General features: G+C 39.7%; 1 protein-coding gene across 1 annotated transcript in view; it reads left to right on the forward strand.

The window, feature by feature from the left end:
- Window positions 1-16,606, forward strand: part of LOC104036529 (putative acyl-CoA dehydrogenase 6) — a 92,251-nt gene that overhangs the window by 42,308 nt on the left and 33,337 nt on the right. The window contains exon 3 of the mRNA XM_075728199.1: window positions 15,099-15,228. Within this exon, the coding sequence (XP_075584314.1) occupies window positions 15,099-15,228 (130 nt within the window). The remainder of the gene's footprint in view (window positions 1-15,098; window positions 15,229-16,606) is intronic.

Below are 16,606 nucleotides of genomic sequence, written 5' to 3' on the forward strand. Positions count from 1 at the left end.
CGTGCCCTCACCCTGTGGCTAGCTATTCCTGCGTCTGCCCATTTCCACGGAGGCCGCTCTTATGCCAGACAAGGTTATGGGATGGCAATAAAAAAAGCTTAATCTATTAAAACATGCAACTAGATGCCTGGCTGCAGAATTGCAAATGCGGAAAAGATCTTTATATTTTTGAATTCTGGGTTTAGCTTAGCAAGAAGATCTCGGTGGTGTCCGTATTACCGCTCTGGACAGTGGACGCTGGCAGCTTCTCTCGACTGGAGGGCTGGTTGGTTCGGGAGGCACCCAGCGTGCATCTTGCCCGGCTGGTGTTTGGGAAGTGCCTCTGAGTTACTCCAAGTGGTGGAGCTGGGTTGTGTTTCTCCAGCGTGTCCACCTGCCTCTCAAGCAGCCTTCTCTTACTGTTCGCTTTTACCAAGAGGAGTCTCCAGGTAGAGCACATACCAGGTTGGTTGTGAGGATTCATATTTCCTTCCACCCCTCGCTTCATTGAATTAGGTTTAAAAATAAAGTACTTTTATTCTTAAACTTCCTTCTCCTTTGTTTTGTGCAATGGAGAGCATCACTCTCCCCATCTGTCTGCCTTCCTTCCCCGTGCACTTCCCTGAAATTACTCGTCTATTGTGTTCCTTAATTAATTACACTCTTCCCAGCTTCAGGCTTTTTTTTTTTCTCCTTTGACTTCTTCAAGGTTGTGGCAAAATCCCGTAATTTGTGTATCAAGAGACTTGCTCATGATACCTAGGTATCTTGCAGCATCTGCTTTGCCGTAGAGACCATAAACAACACAATATTAAACTGCTGGTAACACATCTTTTTTTTTCTTCTAGATTTTCTAGAAATCTTTTCTAGATTTCTAGATTTTCTAGATTGCTTCGTCCTTCCACACCATCTTCCATGCCTTTTATGAGTTTTGTGGATTCTGCTGTCATCATTAAGGGGAAAGAATTTTTTGTCTTTTTACTAAGTATTAAGGCATTTTAAAAGAAAGCCCATGGTATAATACTACGGCTTTATTGCCTCACTGGCCTGTAATTTTAAAGGCATACAAAACACTTCTTTGCTCATGCAAGGAGATGAAAAAATGAAGGGAGATGAGTGGGTAAATGAGGGATAAGAGGTACGGGTGTTTGGCCCCTCTCTTTCATATGGCATTTTCTCAGCAGGAGAGACCTGATAGCGGGTAATAAATACCCTGTATCACCAAAGTGAAACCTGACCATCAAGAAATGGGGAGAGCAGCAAGGCAGTGTGGGGAGGTGAGGGCTTTTTGCTCAGCGATCGCAGAGCACAGCACTGTGGCTCTTGTTCACAGCAGCTGAGAAACTTAGCTAGAGGTCAGATGTAAAAAAAAAAAAAATAAATAGAGTCAACAGGGCAACATTAGGGATAATGAAATTCCAATATGATTAGTTTTTATATAACCTTGTTGTCGCTCGTTTTCCATTGCTGGCAGGCTAAACAGAGAGGTCTCCTGATCCTGCTGTAAAATCTGTACGAATTTGTTTTGGTTTTTTCCATCTTTTCTGTGTTTGTAATCAACAAAACAATTGGATCAGCAATGCCTATTCCACTAGGATATTCCAAAAGCATCCTGAATGTGGCAAAAAAGAAGATAAATCTTCCCTAGCATAAGGAACAGGGCTGGGTGATGCGCAGTGCCCAAAGCTGGGTTTACACTGATGAAGACCTTTCAATGAGGGAGAAATTAGGAAGCTGTTTCATCCCAGGTCAGGATGGGAAACACAAACCAGAGGACAGGATTTGTCTGAAGGCTTATCCTGGCTCTGGAAAGTCAACGTAGAAGGACACACTGAGAGATGGAAAACAACTGGAAGAAAAATAAAAAGTGTATCAAGATGTGTTATTTAATTTATTCATACTCATCTTCAAAAAAGAATAACCAGTTTCTTAAAGCTCTTCATTCCAATGTAATAAAGTTTGGTAGTTTTTTTCCTATTTTGCTCAAAGTCACTTAGCCTTAAGACTAGTTTTTCTGGAAGCTGACAGGCTGCATACATCTTTTCAACTTGCAGGGCTGGATTAAACATGACTTCCACAGCACCAACCACTCCAACACAAAATCAGGAGCAAGCCAAATCTTGCAGTGAATTGGAATGAAATTGCAAGTGGGAGACATTTTCTAGTGGTAAAACATTAGCCAGGGTAACCTCAGTCTGCAGCAGCAGAGCTCCCAAACACAGGAATTTCCCTAAAATGGTTAGAGGTTGGGTTTTTTTTTTTCTCTTCATGGCAATACTTCTAACACATAAGAAGAATCTGTGCAATAAGGAAATAAATGTATCTGATTCTTCTGTGTAAACCTCCTTAAAATGCAGAGAATAGTGACCTGGTTTGGTTTGAAAGTGTAATTGCTAAGCTCTGTATTTTAGCATGCTATTTAGGTGAGTTTGTATTTGGTGCGTTTTTCATGTCTTGCTTTAATTAATCACTCTCAGTTTAGTCCATACTTATCTGTGCTACTCTAAAATTTAGAAAACAGCATTAGCCACAGTCACAATGTGAGAAGGGTTTCAAACAAGACTGTTCACCAACACTTGGTGTTGTAAGAAAAACACAAAATCTGTATCTCAGTCATTACAGTTACCATGTTTGCATAAATGTGAGCAAAATAAATGAGCTAGTTTTTTCCTTTGTTTCTGGGTTTTTTTATGGAGGAAGAAGATATGCATTAATTCATGTTTGACTTGTTTTATGCCCCTTGACTTGAAGTGGTGAGGCGATAGCCTAGGAGATGCTGTGATCTTTTCCAGATAGAAAAACTTATCTCACTTTTTTCCTCACTTTTTTTCTTTTTTTTTAATGGAAAGAGAGTTTCTGCTTTCTGTTTGAGGAATAGTTCATGTAATTTTTCATTGTTTCAGTGAAGTATAGCATGGTCTTAAACCTTATTGCTAATTTTGAGGCCATTCAGTATTCAGTGAACAATGCTTTTGTTCTTTCCTCAACTATTTTAAACATAGAGTGAGAACTGAACATAAATTGATGTCTTTGGTGTGGGCTTTCTCATTATTCATGGTTCAGTATAATGATGTAGTTGGGAGAACGGAGGCACAGTCACTGCTGCTTTGCTCACTGTTAATTTAGAGTTGCCAGAATCGCTCAATTTGGGACTGCCTAATGCTGAGAGATGCTGTAAACTGGATTTGCATTAAGCATAATGAGTTAGCAAATAGTTGTAGTCCTTAAAAGAAGGAGAGAAAACATGATAATAATGCAGCACTGAAAGGATATGCAGTATGCTCAACGTTGTGAAGCTTAGGAGTTTTAATACATTTATAATTTTGTGTGAGACATTGCGGAAGCTTCAGAATGGGTCACTGATTGAAATCTATGGCTGCTTATATGTTACTTTGCTGCTTCTGCATCTAGCTCTGGACTTTGATCATGCTAACGTTGCTGAAAAAGCTGCTTCACGAACGTGAACGACTGATCTGGCTCTTGGGCAGTTTATGAAGACAGTCTGGCGTTGGTGCGAGATTGGTGTCTCCACCAGACTAAGGGTACGCAGAGATGTTGAACGTGCTATGTTTTTCCATGGGTGTGAGCTGCAAGCGCTGTACTGGAAATGCATCTTTAAGCCGGAGCTGTTCCAGGGCAGACATCTGCACATCTGCTGCCTCTGCTGAGCAATGTGGAAAGCCCGCAGCACCTCAGCTGCAGGTGAGCTCCGAAGATCCAGCAGTGTGGTTCAGAGGGATGATCCCTGCATGCCCAGCCGCCTCCTGTGTCATGCACTGCCCATACATGAGCAAACAAGTTCAGCCCAGCACCTCTTTAAGGTGTTTCTGAAATGCTGGAAAGCTTATCAGCCAGCTCTTTAGAGATGTGGCTTAGGAGTAACAAGAAGGCGGTGGAAAATACTTAGCTCTCTGAACAGAAATAGTGTGCAGGAGACCATGGGAAGACAAAGGATGCATCAGCAACCTTAGTAGAGTGGCTACACGGTGAGCCATCTAACCGTGATAAAAGGTGCCTCTGGTAATAAAATCATAGAATCATAGCATCGTTTAGGTTGGAAAAGACCTTTAAGATCATCCAGTCCAACCATTAAGCTACACTACCAAGTCTACTCTAAGCCAATCAAGGGTAGACTAGACTAAACCATGTCCCAAATCCTCTTCAGTTCCCTTTCTTACAGCCCTGTGCTACTCAGCAGGGTCTCATGGCCACAGAAGCCTGTTGTGTTACAGCTGAGGGCAAATATTTTTTACAGCTATTGGATGTGTTTCTAAAATAGTGCCTCTTATGAGATAGAAAGGAATGTAACTCTCAAAACGCGTAAGGCCAAAAAGCCTTAATATATTAACATAATTTTATAATTGTGTGTTCTGTTTCTGGAGATCCTTATACCTACATACCAATAAATTGACTGGGATTTTCTGTTTTATTTCAGACGTTTCAGTTACTCATTTAGAAACAGTACACACAACACTATAATAAAGCCCTGGTGTCTGATGGATGGTTGCCAAGCCTATCGTGTTTTTAAAATTGTTTGCAATTAGATGGATCTAATGGGTAGAGCACAGTACAAGACCAACTTAAAGAAATAGTAATAATATGTAGTTTTGACAAGTGCTTTTTCCTTCATGAAAAAGCTGCCTTTCCCTCCCCCATCCTTCCCACTTTCTGTCTACTTGTAGATGTGTAGGAGAGATGGGGGAAGAACGATGACTGAACATTTGTCTCCTCGGGAGGTGAAAGGTGGAGAGGACTTCAGCCTCACTGGTATTTTTCTTTTGATTTGAAAGGACGGTATGTTATTGGCTAGATTATTGAGCCATGAAGATAATAACTCAGGTATTTAGCAATACTTCTAAGATTATTTTTCAAATATTTCCTGGAATAATTTATTAATTTCTGGGAAGAAGGATTTTTTTCCTTCATGTATATGAACTTGTTTTGCTGCTTTTATTTTCAAATATGAATAGTTAAATCTCAGTTTCAGAGCCATCCCATAAGTATGAATATATACAATACAATATATATGTTGATTTAATACTTTCCCTTTCAGAATTACTCAGCGTATGCAATAAAATTTAATTCCTTTGCAAATTTACTATGTGACCACATATTCAAGGTATTCTTTTCCTGAAGAATACATTTATTGCTATGTAACTCTAGTGTGATATTTTAAGAACAAGAGTTTGAGATATAATCTGTGGTATAGCTACTTACAAAAAAGCAAATGATTGAGATGAATAGCCAGCCTCTGATGTTCCTGGAGCTCCTGAGTGATAGCTGAATGCATGAACGTCCCTGTCTGGGTTCCTGAATGGTCCGTAAATAGCAGAGATAGTATTCACGACTGGGAGAGGTCTGACTTTAGCTGCAAGTGTTTATACAGTCAGAATGCAAATGCACTTTTACTGTAGACTTTAATTTGCTATGGCTAAATCTATTTTCTATTTCTGTTGTAAAAAATTACAGTTAAACTGTATAGTAAAAGGGTAGTTATACTACTGGGTGCATAAATGCTTAGGGTCATTAGCTATAATTCAGGTAGGATTGGCAGTCGGGGAAGGTAGAAAGGATTTTCTGGGGGGTTTGTGGCTTTTTTCTTAACTCATCTCACTCTTCTGCAGATACCTTTAACCATGTCACTGGTCCCTTTTGCCCCAGGTTATTCTCTATGGATGTTACAGACCTCATTGTGTCAGTCAGATAATTGCGTATTAGGCAGTTTGATGTGGGTTTTAGTAGTAAACTGTATTATAATTTTGTCTGCTCTGCAGCTGGGTGCTGTCATTCCCCCTTGGAATAACTTGCTTTTCATGGTTTTGAGTGCTGATTGTTACTGATTACAGAACCAAATCAATAAGAAGAAACAAATAATCCTGATCAATGATAATTTCTTGGAGCATAGCACAGGGGATGATGAAATGCTCATAGAAATAATGTAATATTTTGAGTAGAAGGTTCTTTTGAAGAAAACAATCTTGAATGGGGAATTTGATTTTCGGTATGCTTTGCAGTATACTGAAAATCCTTTCATTTGTGGCCAGTACCACAGGGGCACACTCTCCAAATTCAACGTAAATAAAAATAGCGATGTAGTGTATTTCACATAGGAGATTGCAGTTCAGATTAGAATCCTGTTGTGTCAGCTTTTTTACAAACAGAGAGGGATAATCTGGTTTATGATACGGTATGGCTGACAAATCTTAAGGGCAAGGATGCACACAGAATCATAGGCAAAAATGAGAACTAAACCAGGTATTTTCAGGTCTAGAATAGTGCTTAAAGTGTTTGTTCATACTCCTTAAACCAAATACAAGTGTTCAATGCAATGTTTTTTCTATTAAAATTATCAAGAATAGAGCAAGCATGGGAACAAGTCAGTTTTACTGAAATATTTATTTTATTGGAGAAAAAGAAGGGGAAATGCATTGCTTTGACACTGTGAAAAATCTTCAGTTTTCATCCCAGAAGGGTTTTTTATTGTGAAATTTCCTTTGTATGTCTTTTTTGGGGAAAAAAAAGGCTGACAAAAGAATACAATTTCATGTTATAAAAATATCCTGATTTTTGCATTTTTATTTGACTTTTGTTCCCAGTCTGAGATCAAAGTCATGACCTTTCCTGGAAAACTGAAAATTTGGATTTTATCTTAAACAGCTAACCACACTCTATTGCTATTTGCAAATTTACTATGTGACCACATATTCAAGGTAGGGGTGCTCTTTCATTGCTTTGCTTTTGCTAACTCGAAGAGGTTTCAAAACCAATCAGATTTCACAAACAATCACAAAAGATAGAAGACGCTCTCCTTTGTTCTCTGCGGCACGCGGGAAGTGAAACATCTGGAGATGCTCCAGGAGCGTGACAGGCTGTCCCACGGGGCAAGGGCTTGGGAGCTGCTGGGAACGAGGAGCTGTGGGACTGGCGGTCCCAGCCCTGCCCGCACCGATGGCTGCGTCGGTCTGCAGATGCAGGCGTTGCCAGCTGAAGAGAGTTTTAGCTGTTAATACTTATAAACAAAGGAAATTACCGAATGACAGCAGGGTGTGCTTCTAGCTGTGGCATTAGTTGACAGACGTCTCTCCAATCATTTGTTCACTGTGACCGTGCTAAGAATACGTTCATCTGCAATGTGACAGGAATTCTGGGATTGCGTGGCATGGGTTTTTTTTCAGTATCTGGCCCAGCTTCTCGAAGACTTCAGGGGTCAGCCACTGGAAAATAATTTGGTCCTGTAAGCCTGCGCTGGTCACAAATTCCTGTGGAAGCCTCCTGTGGTGTGTTTCTGTTCAGAGCTCTGTGCTGCTGAACTAAAACCCAGCCAGGCTAGCTCCAGAGCATGTCCAAAGTTCATTTAGTTAGTCACTGCACACATTCTGAAATAGTTTTTTTCTGGAATTTATTCAAAACCAGCCTTTGTCAGATTTTTCCCCCTGTGCCTGCAATTTTAATTCTCAGTTTATAACTCCATTTGGCAATTGGAAGTTTTGGAACTTGTGATCTAGTAAAATTTATGCCTTTGGGTGTGACGTCTTGAGCTAAGTGGCTAAAGTTTTCAATTTCAGACAAATCTGCATTTCCAACAAGCTGTTTATCAACTTGGACTGGAATAAAAGATCTTGTAGGAAAGAAAGTTAAACACAGCTTTCAGCTGATGAATAGTCAGCCTTTGTATTAAATCTTCACGTAGACATTTTAATAAGTAGAAAATGTAATAAGTCTGTTTAATCCCTGATTCACGTAGTATTGCTTTTCAGTTTAATTATTTATTTATGTGGAATTCAGAAGAGCCAGAATGAGCTCTGGATCTTTTGAATATTGACTCTATATCCTGATGTCTTTAAGAAATGAAAGTAATTAGTCTGCTTTTTGCTCATAGGGTTTGCTACAAAACCGGGTACAATTTCTTGTGATTTCAGATCTTGACCCCTTTTCATCCAGCTTTTAAAAAATCCTTACAAAGGCACATACTTGTATTCAGTCCTGTTAGTCATCTTTTCTCTCCGTTGTGCTTAAACTGGAGAATGTTCTTTGGGCACATAAAGATGATGTACCTGCTTCATTCTTGTACAGGTGTGAGATTAATAGATTTATTATCTGTTCAAAATGAATTAACACGTTTAAAAGAAGCTAGTTGTGCAATTGTTTTCTTGGGAAGAAAAGCACATTTTACACGGGGCTGACAGATGCCTCATTGAGTCCAAAGGCAGATTTCGGTGCCCCTGAGGCATTGTGTCGAAGGACGTTGATGCAGTGTTTGCCTGTTCGTCAGAAGGGTGGCCACCTTCAAGCTGGAGAGCAGCAGTATTCCCTGCTGGATAAGCCTGACTTCGAGAATTACACTGAGCATCCACAAGCAAAGCTTAAACCAGGCGAACGTGCAACAGGTTGTAGGAGTGTATATGTTCAATGTATGGAAGGAGGTTGACAGTTGCTGCTCGTTGACTGACTTCAAGCAGCAAGGACATTGCAGAGGTGATATTCTTGAAACTTAGGCTATGGTTTGTTTATGAGCTTGCCCAAAGAGAAACCCCATGAGAAGTAGCATGGCTTTGCCACTGAAGCTCAGGAGGTGTGCTATTCAGCCTATACATATCTTGACTTAATTTTTCCATGTGCTTTTTTTCTTGTTTTCTTCATGGTGTGGCATTTAGGTTGACTGACATTTTCAAACATACAATAATTGAGATCTGTACTTTTTAACCTTAAAGAAACAAAATTGTTGCATGGTTTAACTACGCTTCTGTGGAATTGATATTGGGTCAGAGCTAAGGGGGAAAAAATAATCTCAGTTTAAAAGCAGGCAGAAGACAACTGAGGAATCTGTGACCAGTGATTGCATAAAGTTTTTCTCTGAGTTGGAGCTGACGCAATAGCTGGTGCTTGGGACTGTGCGCAATCTTGGATTTTCTTTTTTCTTTCTTTGTTTTTTGGCTACTGCGTCTTTTTACGCTGTTAATGTTTCTTGTGTTGCCATGTGGAGTTTTTATTCTATTGTACTGCGCAGCTTAGCTTTTCCTTCCCCGTAACGTTGTTTGTATACAATTTTGAGGGTTTGTGTGATTTTTTTGGAGAGGTCTGGTACCCTTCTGAGTTTGAAGATTTATGTAGATGTGATTGCTGACTCAGGTGGCACTTGGTGACTCTGTGTAACCATTTAGAAAATAAAGAAAACCTACAAGTTTGTGAGGGAGGCTTTTGGAAGTCAGAGGGTAACAAGTGCAGCAGTTGTCAACCAGTGGTTTAGAATATACTGCTCTGGCTGTCTAAAGCAGTGTCCTATGCAGGTTTGAACCCTCTTTAAACGTGTCCAGGCTGTCCCCAGCTAGGGCCACGTCTGTGTGGTGCATTTATCTGCCCAGTGACCAGCACTGCTGAGTTCTTACTTTGCATTTTGTGTTGCTTTTATAGAGGTTTTGTTATCCTTACACAGTGGGGCAAATTTCTCCTGTATTTTCCAGTGTAAGTCTGTCATAATCTAAAACGGTGCTAGACAGATCCGATCACCTTACTTGTCTCAGTAAATTTTGTTTCTGAAGTAGCAACCATGATGACTTCTACAGCAATGAGTATTGCAGAAACACACAATTTGCACTGTTAATTGCTCAGGGATTATACTAGTGCCGCCAACTGTACATGTTTGAAAAGAAATGAGCAGCCATCCTGTATTTTCCCTTTTCCAGAGAATACTGGATACCAAGAGTAATATTACTGAGTGAAACTTTGGTTAGCAGAATAGGTCCTTATCTGCCTTGGATTTTTTGGCTGAACTAGTGAGCATCTCTGAGAGATCAAGTATTGTGTGTGGTGTTGATCTTTATAGGATCAACCAAACACAAATAAAAAGCACTATAATTCATCCCACTTTGGGACAAACTGAGGGAATTTGATCCATCTGGCTAAGATAATCTGTTAAGGGGAACTTTGCATCTAGTACAAGGGGTTCTTGTTTCTTTTTCCTTTTTTTTTGGGTGAGCTGATCCAGGTAAAATAGCCAAAAAATATGTGTTCATCTCAACAAGGCTGAAGTGGATGCACAGTGTTTCTGTTACATGAAATGAGAGTTTTTTCCACTGCATCCAGCAAGAAGCAAATAACCAAGAAGGCAGTAGGTATTGTCTGAGCTTGATCAGCCTAGACTTTTCAGAATGGGTTCATGGGAAATTGCACAACACAGTAACGATTTGGTAATTCTTTAAATTCCTTTTGTGTAAAGAATAGGAAAGGAATTACAGTAGGATTTCTGTACTGTCCTACCTGGTGACGTTTGCAATTATGTAACTTCAAGGCTCTTTGTAGTCCTCTGGAGTTGAAATTTCTGGAACTATATTTATGACAGGTGAGTAAGGTTTGAACACTTAAATTTTGATTCTCTTGATTTAAAATTGTATGCTATGATGAAAACTGGCAATTAGCTATGTCATCTTGGTGTCAGATGTAGGAGACTCTCAGACCTATCTTAAAAATGGGAGTTGATTCATGTTTTATTTGTCTTTCTAGTCACTAGAAATAAGAGCACACGTTTGTTTTTTCTTGCACTGAGTTAGGTGCCAATAGTAGAAATAATACTGTGTGATTTCCTTTGGTGTAGATACACTTTATGTGAACTTTGGAAGCTCTGTAAACAAACAAGATAAATTACATAAGCATTTAAGACTGAGGTACTGATATGGCTGTATTGTCTTTCCACCATTCCTTTTTCCAGGCTCACTCACATTCTTAAACCACGCTGAAGACCCCTGTTTCTCCTTGCTTCAACTCACTTACGGACTCTTTTCACCACAGATGTCGTCATTCCCACTGACAGCTACTAGATGGGGTTCAGAAGTACATTCCAAATAGAACAAACTCTTACAAAACTTGAACTAGAGACTTCAAGCCTGTCTCATCATTGAACAGAGTCATATTTGAACAGGGAGCCTGTAGCTGAACAAGTCACAAGAAGTGTGTTGATCTCACAGAAATGAAACGATTGTATGAAAGATCTCGGCTTCTCCTTTGCCTTTATAATTCCTTTTTCATCGACATTCTTTGCCTTTGTTTTCCCAACTGATCTTCTCAGCAGTGTTTCTGTTTTGACATGTTGCGGTTGTCTTGCCCTTTTATTTGCATTTTTGGGCATCATCATTGTTGTCTGCCTATATTCATATATAAAAGTCTGATAGCCTAAATTATCAGGTTTAGTAGAATTAATTTGCTGCCAATTAAAATAGATTTGTGTAGTGAGAAACAAAGGCAAATTAAACCAACATGTTCCCCCCATCTTCTCCCCCTTCTTCCCAGGCTCAGCTTCAGTCCTTCATTCCCGAGTCACCTACCTCCCTCCCCACCCTGAGCGGCACAGAGGGATGGGGATGGGGGCTTGCAGTCAGTCCATAGCAGCTCCCCTCTGCTGCTCCTTCCTCCCAACACTTTTCCTCTGCTCCAGCGTGGGTCCTGCCCAAAAATGACTCTGGTGAGTTGACCTTGGCTGGATACCAGGTGCCATCAAGCTGCTGTATCGCTCCCCTCCTCAGCAGGACAGGCGGGGAGGAAATGAGATGGAAAAAAAAAAACCTCATGGGTCAAGATAAAGGCAGTTTAATAAAAATCAAAGCAAAGGCCATGCGTGGAAGCAAAAGGAAAACAAAGATTTTATTCTCTACTTCCCATCAACAGGTGATGTTCAGCCACTTCCCAGGAAGCAGCGCTTCAGTACGTGTAGCAGTTGCTCTGAAGACAAACATAAATAACAAATGCCCCGCCTTCCTCCTGCAGTGCAGAATCTTTATTTATTTGCATGCTCAATGTTCTTGCTTTGTGCTTTATCGTTTAATTTCTTTGTAAAAGAACGTGAAATAGAACAATGGAAAAGATATCAAATTAAGCCGTTTAACAGCTGCAAGTTGTGCTATTGGCAGCAAACAGTAACATTTTGAATATAACAGAGTTGCCTTTTTCTACCTGTTTTGAATTATAAAAGGATTAGGGCATTAGGCTTTCTGCATGGTTTTGCTTTTCTTTGTTCTTTTAATATTTGTTGCAAATTAAAAATGGAAATGTAGCCAAACAATTCTCTAAAGGTCACTCATCTTATTTTAAAGTTAAATAAAATATTTACTTTAGAAATGTTTTACATGTGAATATTTACATATAGCTTGTTGTTTTTCTGGTTTTTTGTTTTTTTAAATCAAATCTGAAATTGATTTGGTTCCTTTCGTTACAGATTTTTCACCAAAAATTATACTGGGCACGGAGTTTGCTTTTCTGAATGAAAATTAAATTGACCATTAGCATTCCATCATTGTACAGATACTTCCAGGAGGTGATGTTTGTTGATGAGACTGGCAAACATGACCCTCCTATCACCAGCTTAGTCCCTGTTTGCAAGTAAGAGTTATTCCAAAAAGGGTGCCTTATTCCAAATAAAAATTACACATTCATTCCGTAAAACGTTCACCGTCATTGCTACAGCAGGTGGAAATAAGAATGATATGGTGGCTTTGCCTCAGTTTAAGAGCTGAGTCCAGTGGCACACAGGGTGATGTGCTCAGACCAGCCCCAAAATAGCTGTCTGGGGCACCAGCAGCGGGGCTGCGAAAGCCAGGCTGCCACCGTGTGCTGGGGAAAAAAGAAAGTTGCATCGGTGCTCGGAGCCAGCGCTGCCTGCTGTTGCTGTGTGTGACACTGCTGGCAGCACGTCTCAGTGCAGAGATCCAGTTCTCCAAACAGATGGGATGCAACTGTCTTCAGCCGTGGCATAAGTTACCCAAATTACTTTGGGATATAGCTGTACGGACTGCACTGACAAGTGAATCTCTGTCTCGATCTCAAGTACTTGGGTTCAAAAGAGGTGTTCCCTATAATCATCCATCAAACCACTCACGCTTCTTCATGAAACTCTTTCTCCTTGGCTCCTGGAACAGAACTGATGGGAAGTTAGGTGTTGTCTGATTAATGGTTTTGCCATTTTGCTTCTGCCCTTCCTGCCTGTCTGCATCTGTGGGTGTCTTGCATTATCTATCCCCAGATTATAAAATCTTTGGAGGATGCATCACCTCTTTGCCTGGTGGGGCTTCCCCCCTCCATCTTCTCAGCTCCTGTGGCTTCATTCTGATTCATTTCCTCCCTTTGACAGGAAATTCCTTCAGTGTCATCTGTTTGAGAGCTGGCCTTTTGCAGCATTGTTTTTAAAATGTAGCACTTGGTAACTAATCTCAAATGACAGCAAGGCAAGTGTTATGTAGTACTATATAATGAATTGTGGTATGAACAAAGAATGTATGTAAGCCATACACTTGCATAAAACAGTCCTTTGGGTCAGTTTTGTGCATAGCATTCCCCTTGTGAAGTTGCTTTGGTTAAATCAAGAAACTAAGGTTTTGATTTGTAAAATTAAGTGAAAAACAGGAATGTAACTGCTTAGTAGACAAAACAAAGACAAAATTAGTAGTAACTGTAGTTTGGCAACAAAATGATTGACTGATTTTAAAAAAATAAAATCAAATGGGAAGCATTTGTGTGGTGCCAAAACTGAGGTTATCTATTATAACTCTGATACAGATTCATATAAAATTAGCAAAAACTCTCTCATACCACGCATCTTTAAATAGTCTTGCCTTTACACGTGCATACATTCCATACTGTTCCTCAGAGCATTTACATAATGATGGGGTCTTTGTTAAGACAAGAGAATTGGATTATGTATTATGCTAAAGACATTCTTATAGTATTATCGCTTCACTCTATTGCTTAAGCTCTCAATAGGAATTTCAATTTTGTGTATGTTTTCTAGAAACATTTTCAGGTAAAACTTTGGAAAAGTAGCTGTTTTGTCATTCTGACAATCCAGATCACTCAGAATGACCTAAGCAGAAATATTATTTGAAAATTAAACTTCATGCTTAGCCTTTTCCATTTGTGGTTTGCCTTCTCTCTGCAGAGAGAGTATGCACAAAGATAGTTTCTGTGGGTTTAGGAAACGGATGATAGCACACAAAGCATTGTGTTTATATGCACTGTGGTGTTTTGATTTTTAATTAATGGTGTTTTTTGAAAACTTCAAAGCAGGTTAGTAGAGGGGTGAGCTCAGATAGTGTTTGATGTCAGCAAGTGAAAATGGAAGAGGGCTGTGTGCCCGTTACTGCATGTGTGAGGGGTGGGGGATTGTATCTATTTATTTGAAATTTTCTTAGTTGGTCTTCAAATGAGTAAAAAAAACCAAAAAAGGAGGAAAACGTTATCTAATCAAAGCTACTCAGTCAACTAGTAAGCAGTATCTTTGTCAAGCAGTAATGTTGTCTTCCTCACCGTATTTCTTTTGGACTATAAACTATTTAGTACAGCTAGAAATGACCTCATCCATCATAGCAATGTCACGCTTTTCTGGGTTTTAGTACGTGGTGGGTTTATCAGCGCTGGACATGGAAAGGAGGTGAAGAATAATACCCTCTTTAGCTGAATTTGCAGATTGGAATGTGGGGAGGAGGAACGGCCTGTGCTGGTACCCAGCCAGCGCCCCAGGTCGTCAACTTCCTGCTAATATAAAATGCTTTAACGACTGCACCGACCAGGTGCCAGGATGTGAAATACGCGTGTTCGGTATTGTACTTGCGTCTAATGTGGATTTTGAGCTGCAGCAGCAGCTTAAAATAGGGATGCGACCTGCATGTGGTCTTGCTCTGTGCTCTGCGTGCGAGAAAGATGAGCTCTACTTGAGCGCATTGGGGGGTGACACACTTCTTGCCTTGTGGTGATTTGTTCATATGACCTTGCTGTTAGAAAGAATAATTTTGCCTTCTGAGGTCGTTTTCAGCAGCACATCACTTTTTCCTGCTGTTTCCAGTAAAAGTAATGATGCTAGGTAGGATATATGACCTGATGTGTACACAGGTAATTAGAGCAGGTGCAATTTTAAATTTTTAATTCAGGTTTTAAAAAAATTTTAAATTTTAAATTCAGGTTTTGTAAAGAGTAGTGTGGCAACGCTTTTCTGAAACAAAAGCTGATAATTGTCAAATGTTTAAAAATTAGCAGTGAAATTGCAGTTGGCAAGTCCTTGTAGTAGCAATATTTTATTTTTTTTCTTGTTGCTTATGCCAGTCTAGTACATGAGTGTCATAGATCTGTTTTGTCCTCAGAATATGGCGGCATGGGCTTGGACTTCTCCTACAACATTGCAGTGGCAGAAGAGCTGGGAAATATCCGCTGTGGAGGTATTCCTATGGCTATTGGAGTGCAAGCTGGCATGGCTACTCCTGCTCTTACAAGGTAATTTTCAGAAAGTTTGGTTTAGCCTAAACTCCAAATCATCATATGTTTAGGCCTAAAACCCAATCTGTATAAGAGTAGGAAAAAGCATTATTGTGCAGATTTACTGTCTAGTTGCTCTTCAGTAACACTTGAGGAAGGAACCTACTCTACAGTTTCACCTACTCTACAGTTTGGTTTAGGGAAGAAAATAGGTATTTTTTTAATGCTAGAATATTATATATTAAAACGTAGCCTTGCTGAATGGTAGATTATATGCTTACAAAACACAGAACCTTGGTGCCACAACCTATAAAACAATTTTAATTCCAGAATCCCCCGGTTCATGTTTGTATTTTTTCTTAGCCAGGTATTCCAGCACAGTCATACTAAGGATGTATTTAGTTGTAATGATTAGGATCAGTCTAACTCTATTTTATAATTTACTTGTTTTTTTCCAGCTTTACAAGGTGCTTCTCCCTGACTGTGACTTTTCAGAAATAATGGTCAATATTGGTGTAAGTCCTAAAGTTGTAGCACATGTATCATGCTTCCTAAATATGCTCATTCCAGGCAATTACTCATTTTGCTTTTTCTCACCTGCTTGTGTCAGTGTTCTCCTTCTATCATTTGCTGTCATTCAGGCTGTTACACTTTCTGAATCTGTTTGGTTTTTTTTTTCCCCTCCCTCAACAGAAGTAGCAGTTACCAACTTCTTTATGGAGTAGTTTCACAGACATTCTGTGTCAAAACAGCAGTTTGCAAAACTAGAGGGAGGCTGGTCCAGCAGTTTGACCCTGGAATATGGATAGGCCTAAAATTCTGGAAGGTGGTGGTGGGGATTAAATTCAAATAATGATGATGAAGTCAGGAATTTCTCTGCACAAAACAGATACACAAGAGGGGAATTTTTGCACAGAAGAGCATTTTAGGGTTGGGTTGTTTGTTGGTGTTTTTTTTTTTTTTTCTCATTCTAAATGAAAATGCCTGTAAGTCCACTGTAGGGTCTGGAATGTAGGCTGTGTTCCCTTGACATCCATTTATCCTTCTGCTAGGTATGTGTGATTTCAAAGGTCTCAGCCATGGGAAATCTTTCTAAAAGTTTTCTTCTCCTTCGTGTAATACACCAAAAGCTTGCTGAAAGCATGGAGTTCAGTATGTCTGTTGCAACAGGAGCTTAGTTATAGCCCAACTGAGAATAAAACTAGTATTTAAAAAGACTTCAGAGACTAGTACCTTGCCCACATGATAGCCTTTTATTCCCAGGGGTTTAAAAAAACTGTGGGTAAAAGAAGATAGGATTTTGTTCCACTGCAGTTTTTTGGCCTTCTGTTACTCTGTCCTGCTGTAGCAAAGCAGTGAAGCTACATACATTTGTGCTAGTGAAATCCTGAAGTGG

This window comes from Pelecanus crispus, chromosome 2 (assembly GCF_030463565.1).
Source record: "Pelecanus crispus isolate bPelCri1 chromosome 2, bPelCri1.pri, whole genome shotgun sequence".
Classification (NCBI taxonomy): Eukaryota; Metazoa; Chordata; class Aves; order Pelecaniformes; family Pelecanidae; genus Pelecanus; species Pelecanus crispus.